At 41.1% G+C, this 13,887-nt stretch overlaps 1 protein-coding gene across 4 annotated transcripts in view; it reads left to right on the forward strand.

Annotated features, from left to right (window-relative positions):
- Nucleotides 1–13,887, forward strand: part of EVC2 (EvC ciliary complex subunit 2) — a 155,069-nt gene that overhangs the window by 68,195 nt on the left and 72,987 nt on the right. For all 4 annotated transcript variants that reach the window (XM_075930752.2, XM_075930753.2, XM_075930754.2 and 1 more), the window contains 2 exons: nucleotides 960–1,284; nucleotides 12,748–12,987. In XM_075930752.2, the coding sequence (XP_075786867.2) occupies nucleotides 960–1,284; nucleotides 12,748–12,987 (565 nt within the window). The remainder of the gene's footprint in view (nucleotides 1–959; nucleotides 1,285–12,747; nucleotides 12,988–13,887) is intronic.

A 13,887-nucleotide genomic window follows, 5' to 3' on the forward strand; every position in this document is an offset into this window, starting at 1 on the left:
ATTTATTATGTGCAATAGATTTTATTTTCTTTTTGGTTTAATTTTTATATCAGTCACACTTAGCCAGACTTAAGCTGTAAATATGTGTTCAAGACTTACATCGTCAATCACGTCGGAATGATAGCATATTAAAATCTACTTATAGTCTGTGTGCAAAAGTGTACAGTGCTGTCTTTTCATGCAAAATGGCATTCAGGGACAAGAAATCCATTTCTCTAATACTGAATTGAGTTCTAACTAGTTTAAGAATGGCAGAATTTAGAAAAGATACATTTTTTAAAAGATGTGTCCTCCTGAGTTAATTAACTGAAATAACAAATGAGTATCTCTTTACATGCAGCATGATGTTTAGTGGATATTGCCTTTTGTAACAAATATTTTTCTCTGTGTTGCTAATCTTATTCCTGAAATTAGATTAATTTCCATGAGAAAGAGATAATGGCTATATTAATTTGTATTATCAAGAACTAATCAAAACACATGTATTTTTTTTCCTGTGGTGCTGTCAGAAAAGTATAAAATACTTCAGGCAAGACTTGGGGGTATATAGTGAGATTGGAACCATTGTATAAAGTCTGTGCAACTTGCAGTTAATTATTTGCTCCATTAGGAATGTATTTCTGTTCACGGCATTCATTTGTAGGGCATTTTTGTTTGCTTTTAATCTGAGAAATATGTTAATTTTTTTTTAAATCCCTTTTCCCTTTCTCTTTTCCTCTCTATTATTGACCATTAATGGAAATCTAAAAATAGCCAGATTTCATTAATAGTGCACTATTGAAATTTATTCATTCCCACAAATTTGTGGTGGTGCTATTATTAGACTAATAGTGTGTCATCCTTCTGGTCTGCTTTGAATGCTATTCAGTAGTGTAATATCTAATGGTTATAGTTAACTTTTTGTGATAAAAATTGTGTCTCATCTGAAGCCCTAAACACTCACAACTTGTATTTTACAGCTTGGAAGTAGCAAACCTGATTCGGGCAGATGCTGATCTGGAAGCATATCGCATGCAGATTTACAAAGAGGTGATTGCAATGTTGATGAAAAACATGGTTTTCAGATACAATCTTTCTCCTAATGTGGAGAAAAGGATGAGTTCCGTTTTCAAAAAACATTTTTTTGCCATGGAGAATGAAGTTCAGGAGGAGTATAAAAGGAAGATAGTGGCATTAACCGCTGAATGTGATCTAGATACTAGGAAAGAAATGGAGGCTCAGCATCAACGAGAGAGAGCTGCAAATGACGAAGCTGAAGAAATAATCAAGCGACTGAATGAGAAGGTAAAACAGCTATAAAAGTGCCGTGACACTTTTGTATTAATTTTTTCCTGTGATTTCTCTTTTTAGGCTATGTCTACACTTGTGGCTTCTTGCGCAAACAATATGCAAATGAGGCTAAGCGTGGAATATCACCGAGCCTCATTTGCATACCTAATGAGCCACCATTTTTTTCAGAAGAGCCTCTTGAGCAAGAAGGAGCATCTACACTGCCCCTTCTTGTGCAAGAAAAACCCTCTTGTGCAACGCCATTCTTCCTAAAAAGTAATAGGTGTAACGGCGTAATAGGTGTATTCCACGAGGAGTACAGCTAGTTCGGATCAGAAGCCTAATCCGAACTAGCTACTCCGTGCCGCGTGTAGCCGCGTGGCACGGGGTTCGAACTAGCCGGCATTTAAAAATGGCGCCGGCCGGCTTCATGCAAATGAAGCCCGGGAAATTCAAATCCCGGGCTTCATTTGCAATTGCGGATGTCTACATTACCCAAGCCAATTCGAACTAGCAGGGTAGTGTAGACATACCCTTAGAGTGTAATGGCAGCGATGTTGTGTTTTTTCTTGCTATTGTAGTTGCCCATTGAGAATTCCAGCAGTCTTCTTACTAGGGATGTAAGCAACTAGTCGACTGTCTTATAAGCATAGTTGACTAGTGACTCAACTAGTCGCTTCCCTCCTCCTCCCCTTCCCCTATCCCCCCCTGCGGCCTCTATCAAAGAGAGGCAACAGGGTGAGGAAGCCAGTGCTTGGGGGGGATCCGGCTTAAAAGTCAGTTCTCCCCAGCACCGTCTGTGGGACTGGAGTACAAAAGGGAGCCGGTGGTGCTTCTGCCTTTGAAAAAAGCATAAGTGCCATAGTGAGCACAGAGTGAGTGGAGGACTCAAGCAGACCTCTGCTGGGCCCATGCTCTTCTACATTTCAAAATCAAAGCTCACATGAGGTATGGGCCAGCCACTGCTCGAGTCCCCTGCTGGCCATGTGTTCCCCGCAGTGCTTCTGCCTTTGAAAATGTAGCAAGAGCTGGCAGGGCTCTTGCTACATTTCAAAGGCAGAGACGTTCATATAGACTAATCAAATAGTCAATGCAAATTCCGTCAACTATTCCATTAGTTGATTAATCTAAATTTAACATCCCTACTTTGTACATTTCACGCATTAACTTTAAAAAAGAATACCTGTAATTAATATTTTGTATTTGTCAAACCTTACCACTTGAATTAGGAAGATGGTTCAGAAGGATTAACCAGCCCAATTCATTATTTGCCACTGATGCTGCACTTCTTACATGAATGTGTATACCTGTGTATTGAATGCAACGATGCAGCTATTCAAAGTGCCCATTTGTCAATGAGTTGTAGCAATGGAATAATTCACATTAGAAATATAGTCCCACACAACAAGATGTGCAGAGTCTTAAGTTCTTTATCATGTTTGCAAATACTACAAAAAATAATCTGTACTTGTTATTTAGGGCTTTTATGGCAATTAATAACACTGACAGGGAAATAATGATCAAAACAATGAACAGAACCATGGGGACAGCATTGTGAGATACTGGGTGAGCCAGTTCTGCACTGGCCCTTTGTTGATACTAAAGAGAGAGGGAAAATAGTCTCGTAGATGTGAACGTTTTTTGTCTCTGAAACTGGGCATTTTTCCCGACCAAAAGTTGCATTGTATTGTGAAGGCTCTCACTATTTTATGACCAAAAAGCAGTTATTGGCAACAAAGCTTGGTAGTGTAGACATGTCATAAGTAGGGCTGTCAAGCGATTAAAAAAATAATCTTCAATTAATCACGTGATTAAAAAAATTAATCTTCAATTAATCACGTGCACTGCCCCTCTGAAACGCTATGGTGGCATTTCAAAAGGGCAGCGCTGCAGAAACCTGTGATCAGTTGGAGTCCTCAGCTGACCCCAGGCTCAGTACAACTTCCCCTTTGAAATGCAGTGGCAGCATTTCAAAATGGCAACACTACAGGATCCCAGGATCAGCTGGAGTCCCCAGCTGATCCCGGGCTCTGCTAGCACTGCCCCTTTGAAATGCCGCTGAAGTGTTTCAAAGGGGCAGCGCACGCGATTAATCACGATTAAATTTTTTAATCGCTTGACAGCCCTTGAAGAGATTCTGATTTGAAATGGGGGAAAATCAAAGCCAGACTCATCCATTTATTTCCTTCCTCCCTCTCCAACTGTTATGCTCTTTACAATATGGGAAAGAGACCAGATGCGGAGAGGGTTGGTGTGACAGTATTGAATTTATAAAAGGTAGGAAACTTGGAGTTAGTTGGATGGGTTTAACCTCCTTCTTATCTCTCTCATGCTATTCAAGTTTGGAAGCAGTGCAGACTATGGCTAAATGTCTAAGGGTGGTGTTTTTCAAAAGTGTTCAGCGTGACTTAACTGCTGGGAGTAGGGTGAAGCCTGTGTTTAGGAAAATCCCACTCTAAAACATTTACCATTCTCCTATTACTTGATGGGTTTTGGTGTGGGAGGAAGCAGGCCTTGGTTTTTATTTCTGGAATGTATTCTTAGCTGAGGCATGAGTATCTCCCAGACCAGCCACTAGTAATTTCTGAACTGAACTGAACTGAAGATGTGGGTCTTAAAGGGAGTTCCCATTTCTTTTCTTATCTGGTATATGGTTTTATTGATTCTGTAATTCAGACAATGAAATTTTCTCACTGGAATGTAATAATTGATTTTAATGGGGCTACATTTTCACAAAGATATCTGTGAGTTACACTCTTGTGGTAATGGGGTTTTGTTTCTAAACAAGAGCTATTAATAGTCAAAACTATTTTGTACTTTATGATAAATGGTGTGGGGCAAGAAACTTAGCCAGAAGCTTGAGTAATACATTTAATCAAGTAATTGTATGTTTCAACTATTTAGCTGAATGTGGGGTAGTTGTAGCCAAGTTAGGCCCAAGATATTAGAGAGATAAGGTGTGGGTAAGAAAAAATTGTTATCGGATCAGAGGCACAAGCTTTCCAGTTTACACGGAGCTCTTATTCAGGTATGGGAAATATACTTACTGTGTCACAGTTAAATACAAGGTGGAACAGATTGCTCAGCACAGGTCGATAACACACATTTCAAGTGAGCATTTAAATAAAGTCACCCATTAATAGCCCTGTAGTCAAAAGTGTGGGGGGGGGGGAGGCGGGGAGGAGCAGCAGGGGATGAGGTGCATGTGTTTCTGGGTTATAGATTATTGTTGTAATATACCAATATGCCATTAAGCCCTATTCCATCCAGGGTCTTAGTGTTTAACAAAGTTGTGAATTTAAGTTCTAAGAGTCATCTTTTGAAGGAGTGCGGATTTCCTTTCAAACCGAGGAAAATGAGAACTGAGAGGTCAGGTACAGAGTGACTATTTTGTGAAAAGTGTTCAACTCCAGGTGATTCAGTGTTTTTTTTTACATTTATCATTTTCCTGTGGGAGCTCACTCCCGAGAATAGTGGTTGTCTGGTTTCACCCACATAATTATTATTGGGGCACTTACTGCACCGAATGAGATGAATTTCACCGTGAATGCTCCCTAGAAAGAAGTGTTAAATGTCCCACCTTGTATTTAGCTGTGTCACTCTTGAGTGTTTCCCATACCCGAAGAAGAGTTTTGTGTAATCTCGAAAACTTTTCTCTCTACTCTACAGAATTTGGTCCAATAAAAGATAATACCTCAATCGCCTTTCAGTCTGTTTACTTGTCATTCAGATCTTAATTGAACAGTTTTCTTTCTAATTCATTTTTCTGTCTTTTTACTTTTTTACAAGTACACAAGAAGCATCAGATATATTTCACTACCTCTAACAATGTTTTTAGAAATATTGGCCCTGATTCTGAATGGGATCCAATAGAACAGGTCCCAGCAGCTCTTCCAAGTGCCAGTGATCAAAATAGAATCTTCACTGAAATCTATTCAGTGGTCCATGCCAGTGAATTCCATTGCTATTCTATAACCACAAAAGCAGTACAAGCAAAGAAACAGTTCCTTTTTTGTGCTATCACATCTAGCCAAAAGTTTGTGTTTAAATTGGTAACTCATTTTGATAGAAAAGGAAGATATACTTTATTCATTTCTACTCAACACATTACTGAGAGAAAGTTTTTTTGGTTCTTTTGACAATATTTGCATTGTAAGTTTTAGGAGATGTTTTTATTACTAATAAGGCTCAGGCAGAAGGTGAGTATCTTTATTTTTCAGAAATGTGAATACAAGAGTTATATATCTGACTAATCAACAGATTAGTTGGGCTGTGCACTGTGGATCCTTTCTTCCATACATCTGTATGAAACTTTACCATAAACAACAGATTTATTCAAAATGCATATTTATATTTTAGTATAAATATAATAATATTATTTATTATATCACCGCTTTTGTATATTTTATTATGTATTCTAGCTACCGTGTCTCTACATCAGGGCTGGGCAAAATATAGCCTGCTGGACAAATCTGGCCTGCCAAGCCACTAGATCCAGCCCGCAGATGCAGCATGGAGTATTAGGCAGATTCCCTGCATGCCCTCCCAGCATGCTGCTGAAAAAAGCGACTGCAGACCGTTTGTGTTTCACAGCTAGAGGGCAGGGAGAGAGACTGCCTTTCCTCCCCCCATCCCTAGCATAATTCCATTGGCTAGAAACCGGCCAATGGGAGCTGCCTGCTTGAAGAACAGACAGCACATGAAGCACCCCCTCTCCTCCCCACACTTCTCAGGCTTGTAGTTATTTGCAGATTCATGTGGCTCCTGCAGCCTGTGCAGGAGCAGGAGTCTGCCTGAGAAATGTGCTGTACACCAATTCCTTTACCCAGGTCACAACCCCTTCCTACCCTGGGTCACAACCCAAACTCTTGTATCCCCTCTGGCACCCCAGTCCTGTGTTCCAGGTCACAACTGACTCCTTCACCCAAACTCCCTCTCACATTCCCTCCTACATCCCAGTCCCTTACCCTAAGCTCCCTTCTTCATCCAACCTCCATCCCAGACCCCACCCCTCCTCCATTAATATCATGGGAGAGTGTGGCCCTTGACCACTTTCCAAAATCTTGGGAGTGCCCCCCATAAAAAATTATTGCCCACCCATTGCTCTAGATGCATCCCTTGCCAATGGTCATATAGTCTGTATTGTCCCTTTAACATTTTTGTTAGTCTCTAAGCTACTGCAGGACCATTCGTTGTTGTTTTTAGTTTTTGTCCCTTTTAGAAGCTATAATATTATTTTTATGGTAGAGCTTGGAGTTGCCATTATTTTTTCTGCTTCCTTATTTATGTACATCAGCATTTGGTAATTTTGGGACCATTTACTTTGCCACATTCAGCTGTAAAGGCTTGATCCGACTCCCACTGCAGCCAGTCTACACTTGCACCCTAGTTCGAACTAGTAAATGAAGCGGGGATTTAAATATCCTGTGCTTCATTAGCATAATCTCTCCCGCGCGCTGTTTCGGAACTCAGCTTTTTCGAACCAGGAAGTGCACTCTGGGCCGCTTTAGTTCGAATCAAAACCCTTGGTTCAAACTAATGTTAATGTCCAAAAAATGAGGAGCAACATTAGTTCGAACCAAGGAGTTTGATTCGAACTAAATCAAAGTGCTAAATCAGATTCGAACTAAACCAGAGCGCACTTCCTGGTACGAAAAAGCTGAGTTCCGAAACAGCGCGCGGGAGAGATTATGCTAATGAAGCACGGGATATTTAAATCCCCGCTTCATTTACTATTTTGGTTGCCTCCATTTGAATCCCTACTTCGAACTAGGGTGCAGATGTTTGAACTAGGGTGCAGATGTTCGAACTCAGGGAGTTCAGTGGCATAGAATCCAAACATATATAGACAAAATTCTCTTTTTGCAAATTTTTCACAGAATAAATAAACCTATTGTTCTGTGTGCAGAAGAGTAGAAATATTGATTTAAGTAATTAAAAAAAATTAAAACCAACACAGTTACAGAGCCGTAAGCCTTGCCTCTTGCCAGGAGGAAAACAAGGTTGGGCGAGGCGGGGGGAGGGTTGTGTTTGTTCTTTTAGTTTTGGATGGCGCACAGGTACTATGTTGAAACCTTGATTCAGATTGAACATTTGCTAGATACATTGGTAGTCCTGCTACTGGCTGATGAATGGTGGTGCACAGCATTTTTGGTGTAAGGCGTCAGTCCCCCCCCATCTCTCCACCCAAAGATTTAAGGACATGCTTGGTTTCACACAGTGCAAAGCCCCAATGAAGTTAGAATCATAGAATCATAGGACTGGAAGGGACCTCGAGAGGTCATCGAGTCCAGCCCCCCACCCTCAAGGCAGGACCAAGCTCCGTCTACACCATCCCTGACAGATGTCTATCTAACCTGTTCTTAAATATCTCCAGAGAGGGAGATTCCACCACCTCCCTTGGCAATTTATTCCAATATTTGACCACCCTGACAGTTAGGAATTTTTTCCTAATGTCCAATCTAAACCTCCCTTGCTGCACTTTAAGCCCATTACTCCTTGTCCTGTCCTCAGAAACCAAGAGGAACAAATTTTTTCCTTCCTCCTTGTGACACCCTTTAAGATATTTGAAAACCGCTATCATGTCCCCCCTTAATCTTCTTTTTTCCAAACTAAACAAGCCCAGTTCATGAAGCCTGGCTTCATAGGTCATGTTCTCCAGACCTTTAATCATTCTTGTAGCTCTTCTCTGTACCCTTTCCAATTTCTCCACATCTTTCTTGAAATGTGGTGCCCAGAACTGGACACAGTACTCCAGCTGAGGCCTAACTAGTGCAGAGTAGAGCGGCAGAATGACTTCACGAGGTTTGCTTACAACACACCTGTTGATACAACCTAGAATCATATTTGCTTTTTTTGCAACAGCATCACACTGTTGACTCATAATCAACTTGTGGTCCACTATGACCCCTAGATCCCTTTCCGCCATGCTCCTTCCTAGACAGTCGCTTCCCATCTTGTATGTATGGAACTGATTGTTCCTTCCTAAGTGGAGCACTTTGCATTTCTCTTTATTAAACTTCATCCTGTTTACCTCTGACCATTTCTCTAACTTGCTAAGGTCATTTTGAATTATGTCCCTATCCTCCAAAGAAGTTGCAACTCCACCTAGTTTGGTATCATCTGCAAACTTAATAAGCATACTCTCTATCCCAATATCTACATCATTGATGAAGATATTGAACAGTACGGGTCCCAAAACAGACCCTTGCGGAACTCCACTTGTTATCCCTTTCCAGCAGGATTTAGCACCGTTAACAACAATTCTCTGACTACGGTTATCTAGCCAATTATGCACCCACCTTATTGTGGCCCTATCTAAGTTATATTTGCCTAGTTTATCAATAAGAATATCATGCGAGACCGTATCAAATGCCTTACTAAAGTCTAGGTATATGACATCCACCGCTTCTCCCTTATCCACAAGGCTCGTTATCTTATCAAAGAAAGCTATCAGATTAGGTTGGCATGACTTGTTCTTCATAAACCCATGCTGGCTATTCCCTATCACTTTATTACCTTCCAAGTGTTTGCATATGATTTCCTTAATTACCTGCTCCATTATCTTCCCTGGGACAGACGTTAAACTGACCGGTCTGTAGTTTCCTGGGTTGTTCTTATTCCCCTTTTTATAGATGGGCACAATATTTGCCCTTTTCCAGTCTTCTGGTATCACCCCTGTCTGCCATGATTTTTCAAAGATCATAGCTAAAGGCTCAGATACCTCCTCTATCAGCTCCTTGAGTATCCTGGGATGCATTTCATCAGGACCTGGTGACTTGCTGACATCTAACTTTCTTAAGTGATTTTTATCTTGTTCTTTGTGTATCCTATCTTCTAAACTTACCCTCTTTCTGCTTGTATTCACTACGTTAGGCGCACCTCCAGACTTCTCGGTGAAGACCGAAACAAAGAAGTCATTGAGCATCTCTGCCATTTCCAAGTTTCCTGTTATTGCTTCTCCCTCCTCACTGAGCAGTGGGCCTACCCTGTCCTTGGTCTTCCTCTTGCTTTTAATGTATTTATAAAAGGTCTTCTTGTTTCCCTTTATGCCTGTAGCTAGTTTGATCTCATTTTGTGCCTTTGCCTTTTATAATCTTGCCCCTGCATTCCCGTGTTGCTTGCCTATATTCATCCTTTGTTATTTGTCCTAGTTTCCATTTTTTACATGACTCCTTTTTTATTTTGGGATCATGCAAGATCTCCTTGTTAAGCCATGCTGGTCTTTTGCCATATTTTCTATCTTTCCTACACAGCGGAATTGTTTGCTTTTGGGCCCTTAACAACGTCCCTTTGCAATACTTCCAACTCTCCTCAGTTGTTTTTCCCTTCAGTCTTGCTTCCCATGGGACCTTACCTACAAGTTCTCTGAGCTTATCAAAATCTGCCTTCCTGAAATCCATTACCTCAATTGTGCTGGTCTCCCTTCTACCTTTCCTTAAGATCATGAACTCTATTATTTCATGATCACTGTCCCCCATACTATCTTCCACTTTCAAGTTCTCAACTAGTTCCTCCCTATTTGTTAAAATCAAATCCAGAACAGCTTCTCCTCTGGTAGCTTTTTCAACCTTCTGAAACAGAAAGTTGTCTCCAATGCAGTCCAGAAACTTATTGGATAGCCTGTGCCCCGCTGTGTTAGTTTCCCAACATATGTCTGGATAGTTGAATTCCCCCATCACCACCAAATCTTGGGCTTTGGATAGTTTTATTAATTGTTTAAAAAAGGCCTCATTCACCTCTTCCACCTGGCTAGGTGGCCTGTAGTAGACTCCTAGCATGACATCACCCTCATTTTTTACCCCTTTTAGCTTAACCCAGAGACTCTCTACACAGCTATCTCCTACGTTCATCTCCACTTCAGTCCAAGTGTGTACATTTTTAATATACAAGGCAACCCCTCCTCCCTTTTTTCCCTGTCTGTCCTTCCTGAGCAAGCCATCTTCTTCCATACCAACATTCCAATCATGCGTCCCATCCCACCAGGTTTCTGTAATACCAATGATATCATAGTTGTATGTATTTGTTAGCAATTCCAGTTCTTCCTGCTTATTACTTCTCGCATTTGTATATAGGCATCTAAGATACTGATTTGATCTTGCCTCCCTGTTGTGCCCTGACCCTCCTTTCTCCTTGCCATTATAGGCCGTAGTCCCCCCCATTTCCAACCCATCTCCCAGTCCCGCACATTCAGCACTTACCTGTGGGCTTTGCTCACCTGTCCCCGTCGAACCTAGTTTAAAGCCCTCCTCACAAGGTTAGCCAGTCTGTGTCCAAACAAGGCCTTCCCGCTCCTGGAAAGGTGAACTCCATCTCTGCCAAGCAGTCCTTCCTGGAAGAGCACCCCGTGGTCAAGGAAGCCGAAGCCCTCCTGGCGACACCATTCTCGCAGCCAGGCATTCACCTCCGGGATGCAACTCTCTCTGCCCGGGCCCCTACCTTTGACAGGAAGGATCGAAGAGAATACCACCTGTGCCCCAAACTCCCTCACCTGTACTCCCAAAGCCCTTTAGTCACGCTTGATCTGCTCAGTGTCACACCTGGCAGTATCATTTGTGCCCACATGGATGAGTAGCATGGGGTAGTAGTCAGAGGGCCAGATAATCCTCGACAATGCCTCCGTAACATCTCGGATACAGGCCCTTGGCAGACAGCATACCTCTCGAGATGAACTGTCAGGGCGACAGATGGGCGCCTCCGTTCCCCTCAGAAGAGAGTCTCCAACCACCACTACCCTACGTTTCTTCCTCGCAGTGGTGGCAGGAGACTGCTCAACCTTGGTGGTGGGACTATATGCAGTCTATAAAATTAAGTCTGTAAATAAGTCTTTTGCAGCATTACTTCAACAGCCATTGTTGGACATTTTTATTTACCTACTTTAATCTCTGAAATGGAAGGGGCTGAATATGTGTGTGTGTGTGTGTATGTAACTGTGAAAAGGACAAACCTCACCAGACTAACAGTTTAAAATCAATAGTATTACCAATGCAACCAGTCTAACTATAGCCTTTAATAGTACAGGAAGTGCTCTTTGCGTGGTGGGGCATAAGGATGTTAAGCAGCGGGTGACTGACGAATCGTGTAGTCGATACAATTTATATTGACTACAAGTTTAGTCGATAGGGGAAGACACTGACCCAGCTCGTATCAGGTCCAGGAGCTACCCCTGCTGTGGCTCTGCAGTTTAAATGTAGTAGGAGCCAGTTGCACAGGCAGCCCAGCTTCTACTATATTTAAACTGCAGACCCACAGCGGGGGTAGGTCCCAGGACGGAGCAGTCCCGGCTTGCACTGAGTCCCAGACTGCTGCCCCTCTGTATTTTAAATGTAGTAAGAGCCAGGTGGCTCTTACCCCTGCTGTGGCTCTGCATTTTAAATGTAGTAAGTCCAGGACCACTGTGCCTATGCCCTCTTCCCTTCCCCCCTCCCTCCCGCGCCGCAGAGATGGTGCTGGGGGGAACCGGCTTTTTACTCGGGGGAAGTAAGTAGTTGAGTAATGACTTGACTACCCAATAAGTCTATGCTTATTGGCAGGCCTTGACAAGCGGCGGCGAGCCCCGCTTGCCAGCCGCACGGTTTGGCATGCTGCGCATGCGCTAATCGTGCTGCGGCGCCATGCTGGGCTAAAATCTACTCACCATGGGTGAGCAGATTGCCCTAATTGTCGAGCCCTGCTTATTGGGTAGTCAACTACTTGACTAGTCATTTACATTCCTAGTGGGGCATATGTGTGTCTTTACTTTTAATAATTTTATACAATCTGTGACTGAACCCTATGTACATTATATTCTCACTAGACATAGATTACAAAGTATTTATCGTAAAGAAGCTTTATTTTTAGTTCCATTGTTATGGTTCTAAAATAATTTTTCAGACTAATTAGTAGAAATATTGTCTTTTAACATATGTGCATTCTATTAATAAGAACTTCTAATGATTACAGTAGAACAGATTGTTTTCTCATTTCATAGAACATATAATTTATATTCTGTTTTAAATGTAAGCTTATTGCCATTTCACTGACCTAATTAGTATGGCTGTGTTCCATTTTATTACTATTCATGAATTAATGTAGACTAAGAGATACACTTAATATATATTTGGTCACTGTGGAATGTTATATGGCTTATTATGAATAACTTGTATAGGATACTTCTTCAGTTCCAAAAAGTCTTCATTATGTCTTAGAAATATGATCTGGGTTATTAGTTGAATATGTGAAGATGAACAAATTCATCTTCTAACACAGTCTTTTCTGTTCAATATTGAAAATATGATTTAATGTTAATATTTATTTTATTTCAAAACAGCTGCTCATTTCAGATGACTTAAAGAGGAATGAGCATAGTATGCACTGAATACATGTGAACATATTGTAATCATTAGTCTCACTAATATAGGTACTTGTAAAATATGTTAAACACTTGTAATCATTTGGATTTCAGTTTTGGGATTTTTTTTTTTTTTGGTCCTCTCCCAGTCTGCTATCGAATACAGAGATCTTCTGGAGAAAATTCACAAACTTGAGCAAAACCACATGAAGAGGTTCCTTTTGGTGAAGCAGGAGGAATATTTTGCGAAGGCTTACCGCCAGCTGGCTATTTCCCAGAGAACAGAGCTCCATAATTTCTTTTTTACACAGATAAAAAACGCTGTTTTCAAGGGAGAATTAAAACTAGACATGGCCAAAGCAATAGTAGAGGATTACTCTAAAATACAGGTAACGTAAAAATTCCACTCTTAACCTTCTATTAGAAAACAGTCACATGTTAATATTTGTGAAATGTTTCTGTAAATATATACACTTGCAGAGCTTTGCTGTGTTATCACTTCTATAAGTGATTGACAGTAGAAATAAGATGCAAAACTACAGTCCCATAATTTTAAAAATGTAAAAGTCTAAACAAACATGATTAACGAACCCCAATAATGATAGGAATTGTGCATGCTCACTACAGCAGTCTATACCAGCTAATTGGGTTTTATATGATGTCATGATGATGAGGGTTAGCCAGCAGCCTGGGGATTAAGGGGTTAACCACACCTAGGCAGGTGGAGTGGCCAATAGAAATGTAGGTAGGACTTTCAAACTGGGACAAAGGAATTTGGGTTTTTTCTTTTCTCCTTTTGTTTCTCTGGGTGAGTCCTCTGAAGCAAGGGGAGGAACAAGCATGTCTCTCTCTCCCCAAGAAACAATTCTTCACTTTCTGTAAATAGGGTAAAGTTTAGGTAGTTTTGTTAGGCTTTATTGTTTTAAGGGTTGGGTATGGGATCTCATATCTGGCACTGCTTAAGAGATGTTTGGCTTTTCTTTTTAACTAAGTTCTAGCCCCTGGTGTAATTCCTCCATGAGTATATTTTGTTACCTTTCCATCTGATCCTTATGCTTGCAACAGGAATGTTGTTGTTATAATAAAAGTTTTCTCTTTTCTTTTTATTAACCTGGCATTGGTTACTTGTGTGTCCTGATTTTTATAATAGGGGTGAGATTTCCCAAATGATCTTTCCCCTCATCTCGTTATTAATGTTTGGGTGGTGGCAGCGAAAATTTTATTCCCAAAATCTAGGTTTTTAAGATTTTGGGGGAAGTTTTATACCAAAGCCTGGTAGATAAGGTTTT

The sequence above is a fragment of the Pelodiscus sinensis genome, chromosome 4 (assembly GCF_052426305.1).
Source record: "Pelodiscus sinensis isolate ZL-2025 chromosome 4, ASM5242630v1, whole genome shotgun sequence".
NCBI classification, from domain to species: domain Eukaryota; kingdom Metazoa; phylum Chordata; order Testudines; family Trionychidae; genus Pelodiscus; species Pelodiscus sinensis.